Genomic DNA, 15,313 nt, shown 5'->3' with positions numbered 1-15,313 from the left:
CCCCTTCCGCCTCCTCTTCCTCTTCCCCTTCCCCTTCCGCCTCCTCTTCCCCTTCCGCCTCCTCTTCCCCTTCCGCCTCCTCTTCCCCTTCCGCCTCCTCTTCCCCTTCCGCCTCCTCTTCCCCTTCTGCCTCCTCTTCCCCTTCCGCCTCCTCTTCCCCTTCCGCCTCCTCTTCCTCTTCCGCCTCCTCTTCCCCTTCCGCCTCCTCTTCCGCCTCCCCCTCCTCTTCCGCCTCCCCCTCCTCTTCCGCCTCCCCCTCCTCTTCCGCCTCCCCCTCCTCTTCCGCCTCCCCCTCCTCTTCCGCCTCCCCCTCCTCTTCCGCCTCCCCCTCCTCTTCCTCTTCTCTTCCCTCTTCTTTCCCTCTTCCTCTTCCCCTTTGCCCCCTCACTTCCTCCCCCTCCTCTCCCTCTCCTCTTCCCTCTCTCCCCTTTCCCCCTCCCTTCCTCCCCTCTCCCCCTTCCCCCTCCCTTCCTCCCCTCTCCCCTCCCCCTCCCTTCCTCCCCTCCCCGGTGCTCTCTCCGCTGGTCTCTCCCGGGCACCGCGTCTCCCTTTCCTGGCCGGCGCGGGACGCCGTCCCAGCTGTTACACTGAGCAGCACGCGCCCAGCGGGTGGGTACCGCTCGTCCTGCTTGCGCTGCACCCGCCCCGCTCCCCGAGCCGGACGCGGCCTCCTCAGGCTCAGCTTTAGACCTGAGCTGCACAGCTCGGGCTCAGCCCACAGCCCCGGGCTTTCGGGAGGACCCGCAGTGCTGGGCGGGGGACGAGCAGAGAACAGAGGGCGACTTGGGCTGGGGGACGAGCAGAGGTCCAGGGGGATGAGCAGAGATCCAGGGGGATGAGCAGAGATCCAGGGGACGAGCAGAGAGCGACTTGGGCTGGGGGACGAGCAGAGATCCAGGGGGACGAGCAGAGATCCAGGGGGACGAGCAGAGATCCAGGGGGACGAGCAGAGATCCAGGGGACGAGCAGAGATCCAGGGGACGAGCAGAGATCCAGGGGACGAGCAGAGATCCAGGGGACGAGCAGAGATCCAGGGGGACGAGCAGAGATCCAGGGGGACGAGCAGAGATCCAGGGGGATGAGCAGAGAGCGACTTGGACCAGGGGGGGATCAGAGAGGGACTTGGGCTGGGGGACAAGCAGAGATCCAGGGGGATGAGCAGAGATCCAGGGGATGAGCAGAGGGCGACTTGGGCCAGGAGACGAGCAGAGATCCAGGGGGACGAGCAGAGATCCAGGGGGACGAGCAGAGATCCAGGGGACGAGCAGAGATCCAGGGGGACGAGCAGAGATCCAGGGGGACGAGCAGAGATCCAGGGGGACGAGCAGAGATCCAGGGGACGAGCAGAGATCCAGGGGGACGAGCAGAGATCCAGGGAGACGAGCAGAGATCCAGGGGATGACCAGAGAGCGACTTGGGCCAGGGGGGGATCAGAGAGCGACTTGGGCCAGGGGGGGATCAGAGCGGGCCTGGGGCCGGGGGACCAGCCGACCCCCCCTTGCCCGTTGGTGCTCGTGGGCCGCTCCGGCCGTTAATTCTCACTGTTTTCCTGCGTTTTGTTCCCGCTCCCGCCTAACGACCCCGGCCCGCGCCCCTGGCTTGCTCAGGAGAGACAGGTAGCTGTTGCGTGCGCCGCTGGGGACGGGACGGACGCCGCAGGTTCGCCCGGACACCGGTCCCGCTGGGCTTCGCCGCTCGGGACCCTTGGCCACGACCCCCTTGGGGTCGGCTCCCGGTGCTGCTGCTCCGCTTGGCGTCTCCCGCTGCTCCGGCTCAGCCGCTCCTGGGGGTTGGGAAGCGCAGGGGCCGGGACGGCAGCCGAAAACGCCGCTTTTCCCCTTTTCCTCCCCTCTCCAGCGCGCAGCAGAGGAACACGCAGACCAACAAGAAACGGGCCGTCCCCAACCAGGTACGGGCGCGGGAAACAGAGCTGAAGTCGGGAATTAGGTGGATCCGCTAATGGGTTTGTTGAGAGAGATCTTAGTGGGGTTGGAGAGGGAAAACCAGGCTGTTTGCTCTTTAGGAACTCATCTGAAATTGGGGTTTGAGTGGATCCACCAAATCCTTTATGGAGGGACATTTAATGGGGGTTGGAGAGGGGAAAGTGGAGCATTTGCTCTTTAGGAACTCGTCTAAGATCAGCAATTACATGGATCCGCTAATGAGTTTATTGAGAGAGATCTTAGTGGGGTTGGAGAGGGAAAAACGGGGCGTTTGCTCTTTAGGAACTCACCTGAAATTGGGGTTTGAGTGGATCCACTAAATACTTTAATTAAGGACATTTAATGGGGGTTGGAGGGGGAAAAACGGGGTGTTTGCTCTTTAGGAACTCACCTGAAATTGGGGTTTGAGTGGATCCACCAAATCCTTTATTAAGGGACATTTAATGGGGGTTGGAGGGGGGAAAGTGGAGCATCTGCTCTTTAGGAACTCATCTAAACTCTGGAATTACATGGATCCGCTAATGAGTTTATTGAGAGAGATCTTAGTGGGGTTGGAGAGGGAAAACCAGGGCGTTTGCTCTTTAGGAACTCACCTAAAATCAGGATTGGAGTGGATCCACTAAATACTTTAATTAAGGACATTTAATGGGGGTTGGAGAGGGAAAACCAGGCTGTTTGCTCTTTAGGAACTCATCTGAAATTGGGGTTTGAGTGGATCCACCAAATCCTTTATTAAAGGACATTTAATGGGGGTTGGAGAGGGGAAAGTGGAGCATTTGCTCTTTAGGAACTCATCTAAACTCAGGAATTACATGGATCCGCTAATGAGTTTATTGAGAGAGATCTTAGTGGGGTTGGAGAGGGAAAACCAGGGCGTTTGCCCTTTAGGAACTCACCTGAAATTGGGATTGGAGTGGATCCACCAAATCCTTTATGGAGGGACATTTCATGGGGGCTGGAGAGGGCAAACCAGGCCATTGCTCCCCAAGAACTCCACCTAAACCCAGCAGACCGGGGCCAAAGCGCTGGGCCCCGGCGCCATCGCTCCCCTCGGGGAAGCGGGGAGGCCGCGCTCCGTCCCGCGCATGCGTCGGCAATGGGGACGTGATGACCATTAACACTGGAACGATCATTAATCGCATGTACTGTTTCTCTTTTGCTGTTTTCCCACCGTTTTTGTGCTTCCCCCCCACCGCTCCCGTTCCCCCTTGGCTCTCCCGTCCCTTCTCCTTTCATTTCCCCCCTAATTTCCCGCACCTAAAGGGTGAGATCCTGGTAAGTACCGCAGAGTGTGATTCGCGCCGTCTACAGCACCCGCCGATGGACGCGGCCCTGCCAGAAAACGCCTTTTCCCACCCAAAAATCCACCTTTTTGGGTTCGCGGGATCCATTGCGCTGATTGAATTCCCCAGAACCCTCGTTTGGGGGCAGAAATCCCTCGTTTGGGGGCGGAAATCCCTCGTTTGGGGACGGAAATCCCTCGTTTGGGGACGGAAATCCCTCGTTTGGGGGCGGAAATCCCTCATTTGGGGGCGGAAATCCCTCATTTGGGGGCAGAAATCCCTCATTTGGGGGCGGAAATCCCTCATTTGGGGGCGGAAATCCCTCATTTGGGGGCGGAAATCCCTCATTTGGGGGCGGAAATCCCTCATTTGGGGGCGGAAATCCCTCATTTGGGGGCGGAAATCCCTCATTTGGGGGCAGAAATCCCTCATTTGGGGGCAGAAATCTCTCATTTGGGGACAGAAATCCCGTCCCCACAGCCAAAACCTCATTGGGAGGCTGTGGGGAGAACCGGGCGCTTAATTCAGCCTAAAAACCGGTTTTATGGGGAAACCAAAAGCCCAACTATTAGGGCCAAATATTGCGGCTTGCCCCCCCCCGGTTTTGCGCCAATCGGGGGTGGTTTTTGCCCAAAAAACGCCCGTTTTGGGTCTAAATTCAAGGGGAACTCCCCCTTTCGCAGCTCTCCCTGCTCAGTTTTCTTCGAGATTCCTCTATTTTCCCCAAATCCCAAGAAAACACCCCAAAAAGCTCATTTCTGCGCAGGGCCGCTCGCCCATCGCCGGCTGCGCGGCCGTGCCGGGGAAGGCGGAGATCTGGTAATTGCGGGTTAATTAAGATAATTAACGTCCAGCCCACGGTCCCACATCACAGGAGCCGTTTTCCCTCCTCCTCCTCCTCTTTTTACGGGGCGAAATACGTGAAATTTGGGCTTTTTCTGCCCACCGCACACCAGGGACCATCGCTCCATCCTCACACCCTAAACACCGATATTTTGGTGCTTGAAATCCCCCCAAAATGCCCCAAAAGTCATCGCGGCGCCCACCGGAGCCGCCTGGCTCCGAGTCCCTCCCTTTGCCCATTTAAAACCAGGCTTAAACTCAGCTTATTTGGATTTTTATGGCAAAACGAGGCCTAAAAACCAACAGATATTGACTGATGACCTGATCTCAGGGCTCCTTCTTCCCCTCGCCGCAAACCCGGAGCCGTTAAACCGCCTGTTTAAGACAAATCTCACCCAAAAAACGGGGAGTTTGGTGCATTTTGGAGCCGCGACAAAACCCGGAGGCGGATTCGCCGGCGCCGGGTGGTTTGAAACACCCCCAAATTGCCCTTTTCCCCCCGTTATTAACCCGTGTGGTGGAACTAACCCTGCAAAGCGGGACTTGGAGGGGTTGGGTTCACTGGTTGGGCTCGTCCTAAACCCACCGGCTGCTCTTTGGGTCTAAATCCGCTGGGTTTGGGGTCTCTGGGGGTCCTTGAGGTGATGGTGAGAACCCCCCCAGAAAACCAGCGGATGCTTTGGGTCGAAAACGACGTTTTAAGGTCGTTAGACGAGCGTTAACGAGCCCGAGGGCGCGGTTTGGCTGGAACGCTATCAAATTGGTTAAAAATACGTTAAACTGCATTAAAATTGTATCAAAAATATTAATTGGGGGCTGGCGGAGCAGATTTGCTCCTGTCCTCCCACTCCTTAGTCCCGGGATTATCTAAACTCGGGATTATCTAAACTCGAGATTATCCCATTCTGCCCCTTAATCCCGGGATTATCTAAACTCGAGACTATCCCATTCTGCCCCTTAGTCCCGGGATTATCTAAGATCGAGATTATCCCCTTCTGCCCCTTAATCCCGGGATTATCTAAACTCGAGATTATCCCATTCTGCCCCTTAGTCCCGGGATTATCTAAACTCGAGATTATCCCCTTCTGCCCCTTAGTCCCGGGATTATCTATGATTGAGATTATCCCCTTCTGCCCCTTAATCCCGGGATTGTGTAAACTCGAGACTGTCCCCTTCTGCCCCTTAGTCCCGGGATTATCTAAACTCGAGACTAAGAGCGATTCCAGCCCCGTTTTAGGTGCTTTTTGGCCACTTTTGGCGTTTTCCGGCGGGACTTTTCTGGCGACCCCCCCAGAATCATCCCCCGCGTCCTCGGTGACCCCGACACCGTTCTGGGGGCACCGGGTGGATTTTGGGGCTCCGGTGCCCCCCGGGGCTGGTTTAGAGCCTTCCCCCCCCCCTCGTCTCACGCTTTGTCACCAAAACGCCGCTTTCTCACCCCGTGTTTGGCTTCGTGGCGCACGCGAGTTCACACCGGGGGGGGCAGGGAGCTGCTTTTTGGGGCGAAACGGCGGGATTTTAGGGCTATAACAACGGGAACCCTGGTCGAGGCTCCTTGCGCTGGCTCCCGGGGGGCTTTTGGGGGTGTTTTCTTGGCTTTTGGTGGCAACAGGAGCCTTCAACCTCCTCTTCCTCCCCCCTGTGCCCCCCACCCGTGTTCTTGGCCCCCCCAGGTGATCCGCAGGGGCTGGTTGACCATCAACAACATCAGCATCATGAAGGGCGGCTCCAAGGAGTATTGGTTCGTGCTGACGGCCGAGTCCTTGTCCTGGTACAAGGACGAGGAGGTACGGGGGTTTGGGGGGGGACACGATGGCATTTGGGGGGGGACATGATGACGTTTTGGGGGGGGGAACCGCAGCTTGGGGGGTAACACGGAGTTTTGGGGGTTTCTGCCATTTCTGGGCTTTGGCTGAGAAAATTCTGGGGTTGGGGGGTTGGAATTAGTGCCTGAGAATAAACACCCCTAAGCTGGGCCTAAGACACCCCTAAGCTGGGCCTAAGTCACCCCTAAGATGGGCCTAAGTCACCCCTAAGCTGGGCCTAAGTCACCCCTAAGCTGGGCCTAAGACACCCCTAAGCTGGGCCTAAGACACCCCTAAGCTGGGCCTAATCACTCCTAAGCTGGGCCTAAGACACCCCTAAGCTGGACCTAAGACACCCCTAAGCTGGACCTAATCACTCCTAAGCTGGGACTAAGACACTGATAAACTGGGACTAAGACATCCCTAAACTGGGACTAAGACACCCTTAAACTTGGACTAAACACCCCTAAACTGGGGCTAGACACCCCTAAGCTGGGACTAAACACACTTAAACTGGGACTAATCACCTCTAAACTGAGACTGAACACCCCATAGCTGGGCCTAAGACACCCCTAAACTGGGCCTAAACACCCCTAAACTGGGACTAAACACTCTTAAACTGGGACTAGACGCCCCTAAACTGGGACTGAACACCCCATAGCTGGCACTAAGACACCCCTGAACTGGGCCTAAACACCCTTAAACTGGGCCTGAACACCCCTAAACTGGGACTAAACTCTCTTAAACTGGGCCTAGACGCCCCTAAGCTGAGACTAATCACCCCTAAGATGGGACTAAACACCAATAAGCTGGGCCTAAGACACCCCTAAGCTGGGCCTCATCACCCCTAAACTGGGACTAAACACCCCTAAGATGGGACTAAACACTCTTAAACTGGGACTAGACACCCCTAAGATGGGCCTAATCACCCCTAAGATGGGCCTAAGACACCCCCAAACTGGGCCTGAGCACCCCAAACTGGGCCTGAGCACCCCAAACTGGGCCTGAGCACCCCTAAGCTGGGCCTAAACACCCCTAAACTGGGACTCTTTGGACACTCCCCGAAGTTTTATGGCATTTGGGGACATAATTTTATCAATTTTGGGGGGTTTCACTGAAATTCCGCGATGCCAAATTGGTTCTGTGATTCCCGCGGAGACTTCGACTCCGCTCCGTTCATTACCAACTGCTTAATTACCACTAATTAGCGCTAATTACCACCCTTTTCTCGCCTTTTCCAGGAAAAGGAGAAGAAATACATGTTGCCTCTGGATAACCTGAAGATCCGGGACGTGGAGAAGGGTTTCATGTCCAACAAACACGTCTTCGCCATCTTCAACACGGAGCAGAGGTTCCATTTGGGGGGGGTTCACCCCTTTTTCCCCCCTGGATCCCAAACCACTAAAGATTTTATATATAAATCCATTTGTTGGGGGGTTAAACATTGCACTTCCGGTCACAAATTCCCCCGCGATGTCCCCAGTTTGGTGCTGGGGGGACGGGAGGTGCTTGAACCCCCCTCCCCAAGTCGCTTTGCATCCTCTTCAACCCCTCAGAATTTTTATATTAATACATTACATACAAAACTTCACCATTTGGGGCGTTTCCCCCCCCAAAAATCAACCCCCCGTAGCCCATATTCCAATTTTAAAGCTTTTGGAGGAAAAATCAATCTCCGCAAAATTAAAACGATGGGACTTCAGGAAGCGATTTGTTAATTAACATTAATTGGGTGTCGTGTCCTCCCTCCACGTGACCTCAGGTGTTTTTTTCACCCCTAAAATGGGGAGAAAAGCTGGGAAAACACCCCAAAAAGTGGATGATGGGGATGGGGGGGGGGACACTGGGGTGTTGTCAGTGTGGGGAAAGGATGGAGCCGCCGGGTGGGGGTTTGGGGGATCTCAATCATCCTGGGGGTGGGGGGGGTGTTCGTGGGGGGGGTTGTGTCCCCAGGTGTCCCCAGGTGTCCCCAGGGGTGTCGTTGCCCCCCAGGAACGTGTACAAGGACCTGCGGCAGATCGAGCTGGCGTGCGACTCGCAGGAGGACGTGGACAGCTGGAAGGCCTCGTTCCTGCGCGCAGGCGTCTACCCCGAGAAGGACCAGGTGCCCGCACCCCCCCGAGCTGGCCCGGACCCCCCCGAGCTGGCCCGGACCCCCCCAAGTTGGTCCAGACTCCCCTGGGTGGCCCAGACCCCCCCGAGCTGGCCCGGACCCCCCCAAACTGGTCCAGACTCCCCTGGGTGGCCCAGACCCCCCTGAGCTGGCCCAGACCCCCCCGAGCTGTCCCAGACCCCCCCAAGCTGGTCCAGACTCCCCTGGGTGGCCCAGACCCCCCCGAGCTGGCCCAGACCCCCCCGAGCTGGCCCAGACCCCCCCGAGCTGGTCCAGACCCCCCTGGGTGGCCCAGACCCCCCCCGAGCTGGCCCAGACCCCCCTGGGTGGCCCAGACCCCCCTGGGTGGCCCAGACCCCCCCCGAGTTGGCCCAGACTCCCCGAGTTGGCCCAGACCCCCCCGAGCTGGTCCAGACCCCCCTGGGCGGCCCAAACCCCACCAGAGTAGCCCAGACCCCCCCGGGGCTGCAGGAGTAGCCGGGGGCTCCAAAATCCACATCTGGGTGCGAAAAGATGCAAATTGGGCACAAAAAGGTACAAATTTGAGCGTGAAAAGGTGCGAATTTGAGCATGAAAAGGTGCGAATTTGAGCACAAAAAAGACGCAGATTTGGGTGCAAAAAGGTGCGAGTTTGGGCACAAAAAGATGCAAATTTGGGCACTAAAAGATGTAAATTTGAGTGTGAAAAGATGCGAATTTGGGTGCAAAACTAATCCAAATTTGGGTGCTAAGAGATGCAAATTTGGGCGCTAAGAGATGCAAATTTGGGCGCTAAAAGATGTGAATTTGGGTGCAAAAAGAATCCAAATTTGGACGCTAAGAGATGCAAATTTGGGTGCGAAAAGATGCAAATTTGAGGGCGAAAAGGTGCAAATTTGGGTGCGAAAAGGTGCAAATTTGGGTGCGAAAAGGTGCAAATTTGGGTGCGAAAAGGTGCAAATTTGAGCGTGAAAAGATGCGAATTTGGGTGCAAAAAGAATCCAAATTTGGGCGCTAAAAGGTGCAAATTTGGGCGCTAAAAGATGCGAATTTGGGCGCGAAAAGATGCGAATTTGGGTGCGAAAAGATGCGAATTTGGGCGCGAAAAGATGCGAATTTGGGCGCGAAAAGGTGCAAATTTGGGTGCGAAAAGATGCAAATTTGGGTGCGAAAAGGTGCAAATTTGGGTGCGAAAAGGTGCAAATTTGGGTGCGAAAAGATGCAAATTTGGGTGCGAAAAGATGCAAATTTGGGTGTGAAAAGGTACAAATTTGGGTGCGAAAAGATTGAAATTTGGGTGCGAAAAGATGCGAATTTGGGTGCAAAAAGAATCCGAATTTGGGCGCTGAAAGGTGCAAATTTGGGCACTAAGAGATGCAAATTTGAGGGCGAAAAGGTGCAAATTTGGGTGCGAAAAGGTGCAAATTTGGGTGCGAAAAGGTGCAAATTTGAGGGCAAAAAGGTGCAAATTTGAGCGTGAAAAGATGCGAATTTGGGTGCAAAAAGAATCCAAATTTGGGCGCTAAAAGGTGCAAATTTGGGTGCTAAAAGATGCGAATTTGGGCGCTAAGAGATGCAAATTTGAGGACGAAAAGATGCAAATTTGGGTGCTAAGAGATGCAAATTTGGGCGCGAAAAGATGCGAATTTGGGCGCGAAAAGATGCAAATTTGGGTGCGAAAAGATGCAAATTTGAGGGCGAAAAGGTGCAAATTTGGGTGCGAAAAGATGCGAATTTGGGTGCGAAAAGATGCGAATTTGGGTGCGAAAAGATGCAAATTTGGGTGCGAAAAGATGCAAATTTGGGTGCGAAAAGATTGAAATTTGGGTGCAAAAAGATGCAAATTTGGGTGCGAAAAGAATCCAAATTTGGGCGCTAAAAGGTGCAAATTTGGGCGCTAAAAGATGCAAATTTGAGGACGAAAAGATGCAAATTTGGGTGCGAAAAGGTGCGAATTTGGGTGCGAAAAGGTGCGAATTTGGGTGCGAAGAGATGCAAATTTGAGCGTGAAAAGATGCGAATTTGGGTGCGAAAAGATGCGAATTTGGGTGCAAAAAGATGCGAATTTGGGTGCGAAGAGATGCAAATTTGGGTGCGAAAAGATGCGAATTTGGGTGCGAAAAGATGCGAATTTGGGTGCGAAAAGATGTGAATTTGGGCGCGAAAAGGTGCAAATTTGGGCGCGAAAAGATGCAAATTTGAGCACTAAGAGATGCAAATTTGGGTGCGAAGAGATGCAAATTTGAAAGATGAGCTCTATCAACCCTGTTTCAACAACGCCCCCACCCCCAGCCCGCGGGGCGGGCGGAACCGCGGGGTTCGCCCGGATTTGCCCGATTCCGCGGGAATCAGCGCCTTTGTCCCCGCGCAGACGGAGAACGAGGAGGGGGCGCAGGAGAACACCTTCTCCATGGACCCGCAGCTCGAGCGCCAGGTGGAGACCATCCGCAACCTGGTGGACTCCTACGTGGCCATCATCAACAAGTCCATCCGGGACCTCATGCCAAAGACCATCATGCACCTCATGATCAACAACGTGAGTGCCGGGGCCCGGCGACGGCGTCGGAGCCGCTCGACGTGCTTTGTTCTGGCGCTGTTTGGAGCTCTGAGGTGATTTTGGCGCCATTTTGATCCCTGAGGTGATTCTGGCGCCATTTGGAGCCCTGAGGTGATTCTGGTGCCATTTTGATCCCTGAGGTGATTTTGGCGCCATTTTGATCCCTGAGGTGATTCTGGCGCCGTTTGGAGCCCTGAGGTGATTCTGGCGCCATTTTGATCCCTGAGGAGATTCTGGCGCCGTTTGGAGCCCTGAGGTGATTCTGGCGCCATTTTGGAGCCCTGAGGTGATTCTGGCGCCATTTTGGGCCCTGAGGTGATTCTGGCGCCATTTTGGGCCCTGAGGTGATTCTGGCGCCATTTTGGGCCCTGAGGTGATTCTGGCGCCATTTTGATCCCTGAGGTGACTCTGGCACCTTTTGGAGCCCTGAGGTGATTTTGGCGCCATTTGGGGCCCTGAGGTGATTTTGGCGCCACTTTGATCCCTGAGGTGATTTTGGCGCCATTTTGATCCCTGAGGTGATTTTGGCGCCATTTTGATCCCTGAGGTGATTCGGGCGCCATTTTGATCCCTGAGACGATTTTGGCGCCACTTTGATCCCTGAGGTGACTCTGGCGCCATTTTGAGCCCTGAGCCAAGGGGCCCAAAACCACCCCCAGTATTCGCGTTTTTCTCGTGATTTCTTGTCTCAAAACTCCTTATTTTCCCCCTTTTCAGACCAAGGACTTCATCCACTCGGAGCTGCTGGCCTACCTGTACTCGTCGGCCGACCAGAGCAGCCTGATGGAGGAGTCGGCGGAGCAGGCGCAGCGCCGGGACGAGATGCTGCGCATGTACCACGCGCTCAAGGAGGCGCTGAGCATCATCGGGGACATCAGCACCAGCACCGTCACCACGCCCGTGCCCCCCCCCGTGGACGACACCTGGCTGCAGCCCAGCGGCACGCACAGGTACCCATGGCGGGGGAACCCGGTGACAACGCGGCCCATGGCGTTGTCACCGTGGCGTTGTCACCGTGGCGTTGTCACCATGACGTTGACACCACGTCCCATGGCGTTGACACCATGGCGTTGACACCACATCCCATGGCGTTGTCACTGTGGCGTTGTCACTGTGGCGTTGTCACTGTGGCGTTGACACCGTGGCGTTGACACCGTGGCGTTGACACCACGTCCCATGGCGTTGGCACCATGGCGTTGGCACCGTGGCATTGACACCACGTCCCATGCTGTTGACACCATGGCGTTGACACCATGACGTTGTCACCGTGGCGTTGTCACCATGGCATTGACACCACATCCCGTGGCGTTGACACCATGGCGTTGTCACCGTGGCATTGTCACCATGGCGTTGACACCACGTCCCATGGCGTTGTCACCATGGCGTTGTCACCATGGCGTTGTCCCCATGGCGTTGACACCACATCCTATGGCATTGACACCACGGCACTGACACCACAGGGTTGACACCATGGCGTTGACACCATGTCCCACAGGGGTGACACCACAGGGTTGTCACCACATCCCACAGCCTTGATACCACGTCATTGTCACCACGTCCCACGGCATTGACACCACGTCCCACATCGTTGACACCACGGCACTGACACCACGGCACTGACACCACGTCCCATGGCATTGACACCAAGGCGTTGTCACCACGTCCCATGGCACTGGTGCCACAGCATTGACGCCACAGGGTTGACGCCACGTCCCCTGGTGTTGACGCCACGTCCCCTGGTGTTGACACCACGGCATTGACACCACAGCATTGACACCACAGCATTGACACCATGGCATTGACACCACAGCACTGACACCACGTCCCCATGACGTTGACACCACAGGGTTGACACCACAGGGTTGACACCACATCCCATGGTATTGACACCACAGCGTTGACACCGTGTCCCATGGTATTGACACCACAGGGTTGACACCACAGCACTGACACCATGTCCCATGGCACTGACACCACGGGGTTGACACCACATCCCATGGTATTGACACCACAGCATTGACACCATGTCCCATGGCATTGACACCACAGGGTTGACACCACAGCATTGACACCATGTCCCATGGCATTGACACCACGGGGTTGACACTACAGCATTGACACCATGTCCCATGGCATTGACACCACAGGGTTGACACCACAGCATTGACACCATGTCCCATGGCATTGACACCACGGGGTTGACACCACATCCCATGGCATTGACACCACGGGGTTGACACCACATCCCATGGCATTGACACCACAGGGTTGACACCATGTCCCATGGCATTGACACCACAGGGTTGACACTGTGTCCCACGGCATTGACACCACAGGGTTGACACCACATCCCATGGCATTGACACCACGGGGTTGACACCACATCCCATGGCATTGACACCACAGGGTTGACACCATGTCCCATGGCATTGACACCACAGGGTTGACACTGTGTCCCACGGCATTGACACCACAGGGTTGACACCACATCCCATGGTATTGACACCATGTCCCACAGCATTGTCACCATGGCATTGACGCCACAGCACTGGCACCATGTCCCATGGCATTGACACCATGTCAACGGGGTTTAGGACTGGGGTTTAGGGCTGAGGTTGAGGGCTGGATTTGGATCGATGACCTGGGGGTCTCTCCCACCTGTGGTTCAGGGCTGGGGTTCAGGGCCATGGTTTAGGGGCGAGGTTCAGGGCCGGGATTCAGGGCCAGGGCTTAGGGCCAAGGTTTAGGGCTGGATTTGGATCGATGACCTGGGGGTCTCTCCCACCCATGGTTTAGGGCTGGGGTTTAGGGTCGGGGTTTAGCGCTGCACTTGGATCGATGACCTGGGGGTCTCTCCCACCCGTGGGTTAGGGTGGAAGTTTAGGACCAAGGTTTAGGACTGAGGTTTAGGGCTGGAGTTGGATCGATGACCTGGGGGTCTCTCCCACCCGTGGTTTAGGGCTGAGCTTTAGGGCCAAAGTTCAGGGCCAGGGTTTAGGGCCAAGGTTTGGGGCTGGATTTGGATCGATGACCTGGGGGTCTCCCCCTCTGCAGTGATTGAATTCGGGGCGTTTTTGGGGCCGCACTCACCGCTCTCTCCCTCTCTCCGCAGCCCCCCCCCGCAGCGCAGAGCTCCCTCCATCATCCTCCCCCCGGGGCGGCCGCCGGCGGTTCGGGGACCCACGCCGGGGCCCCCCCTCCTCCCCATCCCGGCGGGGGGACCCTCCCCTTTTACCGCTCCCCCCATCCCCTCCCGTCCCGGACCCCAAAACGTCTTCTCCGCCCCCCCCGACCCCTTCTCGGCCCCCCCGCAGATCCCATCGCGCCCGGCGCGCGTCCCCCCCGGAATCCCACCCGGCGTCCCCAGGTAAGAACCCGCACCCCGGGGAAGGTTGGGGGGGCTTGGGGGGCGCCCCCTAATTGTGCCACCTCGTTATTTATCGCACCCTTTCCCCCCCCCCCCAGCAGGAGACCCCCGGCCGCCCCCACCCGCCCGACCATCATCCGCCCGGCCGAGCCCTCGCTCCTCGATTAACCAACCCCATTTTGGGGAGAAACGCGCCGAAAAACGCCCCCCCCCCCCCCAAACGGCACCCGCTGCGCCGAACCCGCGGTAAAAAACGCGCCGTTTGGGTCAAAAACGCAACCGTTCCGGCAGCGGGGGGGGGGGGACCCCAAAAACCCCCCCACGTGCGGCACGTCCCGCAAACCACAGAGGATTTTATAGAGAAATCTATTTTTGGGGGGGTTAAACGTTGCACTTTTGGTCACAAATCCCCCCTTGTACCCCCAGTTTTGTCCTGGGGGGGGACAAACTCCCCCCCCCAAGTCACTTTTCTCCCTCCTTTTCTCTCCTTCAGAATTTTTGTATTAATATATTATATAGAAAACTTCATTTTGGGGGGGTTCCCCCCCCCAAATCAATCGCTAATCTCACCCATAATCTATTTGAAAGCTTTCCAAGGGAAAATCAATGACGGGACTGCAGGAAGCGATTTGTTAATTAACGTTAATTAGGTGGTGTTGTCCCCCCCCCGACCCCCCCCACCATAAGGTGACCTCAGGTATTTTTTTCACCCCCAAAACCGGGAGGAAAACTGGAAAAACACCCCAAAAAGTGGGTGATTTGGGGGGGGGGGACACCGTGGGAACAGAGTGGGGCCCCCCAGGGGGGGTTTGGGGGGGTCCAAATAATAGGGGTGGGGGGGGGTTTGGTTCTCATGTCCCCAAAGTGTCCCTAAATGTCCCCCCCCCCCCGCACCTTCCAAGGCCTTAAATGCCACCTGGTGCCTTTTTAGGGCCCCCCCGGGCTGGATGAACGTTGTAAATATTTCTATGAATTTAATGAATTGTATAAAAAAATGGAATAAAAAATTAAAAAAAAACACCCCCCCCCCCTCAAAAAAACCCCACAAAATAATGGAGATTTTTAAACACCGACTGCAGCCCCCCCCCCCCATTAATTAATGCATTAACGAGCCCGGCGCCCCCCCCGGTTTGCCAAGGTGTCAGGTGCCTCCGGTCTGTGCCCCATGGATGAGCTGAAAAGGTTAAAAAATAAAGTAAAATAAAGGGAAAAAATGGAAAAGGTTTGGTGGACGTCTTGGGGGGGGGGGAGGGGGTTTTGGGGAGAAAAAGGGGGTTTTGGGGATCATAAAGGAGGTTGTGGGGGCTCAAAAAGGGGGTTTTGGGTCACAAAAAGGTGGTTTTGGGGACTCAAAAAGGAGGTTTTGGGGACTCAAGAAGGAGGTTTTGGGGCTCAAAAAGGGGGGTTTTGGGGAAAAAGGGGA

The 15,313-nt window shown here is 55.9% G+C and overlaps 1 protein-coding gene across 3 annotated transcripts in view; it reads left to right on the top strand.

The window, feature by feature from the left end:
- Positions 1-15,111, top strand: part of DNM2 (dynamin 2) — a 30,234-nt gene extending 15,123 nt beyond the window's left edge. The window contains exons 13-21 of one of the 3 annotated variants that reach the window (XM_071800654.1): positions 1,858-1,909; positions 3,207-3,218; positions 5,743-5,856; positions 7,116-7,225; positions 7,867-7,978; positions 10,338-10,502; positions 11,241-11,473; positions 13,636-13,890; positions 13,992-15,111. In XM_071800654.1, the coding sequence (XP_071656755.1) occupies positions 1,858-1,909; positions 3,207-3,218; positions 5,743-5,856; positions 7,116-7,225; positions 7,867-7,978; positions 10,338-10,502; positions 11,241-11,473; positions 13,636-13,890; positions 13,992-14,058 (1,120 nt within the window). In that variant the 3' untranslated portion in view covers positions 14,059-15,111. Of the gene's footprint in view, positions 1-1,857; positions 1,910-3,206; positions 3,219-5,742; positions 5,857-7,115; positions 7,226-7,866; positions 7,979-10,337; positions 10,503-11,240; positions 11,474-13,635; positions 13,891-13,988 lie in introns of all 3 variants that reach the window. The other 2 variants (XM_071800653.1, XM_071800655.1) reach the window with 2 other exon arrangements.
- Positions 15,112-15,313: the final 202 nt, after the last annotated feature.

Source organism: Patagioenas fasciata, chromosome 32 (genome assembly GCF_037038585.1).
Source record: "Patagioenas fasciata isolate bPatFas1 chromosome 32, bPatFas1.hap1, whole genome shotgun sequence".
Lineage (NCBI taxonomy): Eukaryota > Metazoa > Chordata > Aves > Columbiformes > Columbidae > Patagioenas > Patagioenas fasciata.
The sequence above is the reverse complement of the archived record's forward strand: the minus strand, read 5'-3'. Positions and strand labels throughout refer to the sequence as shown.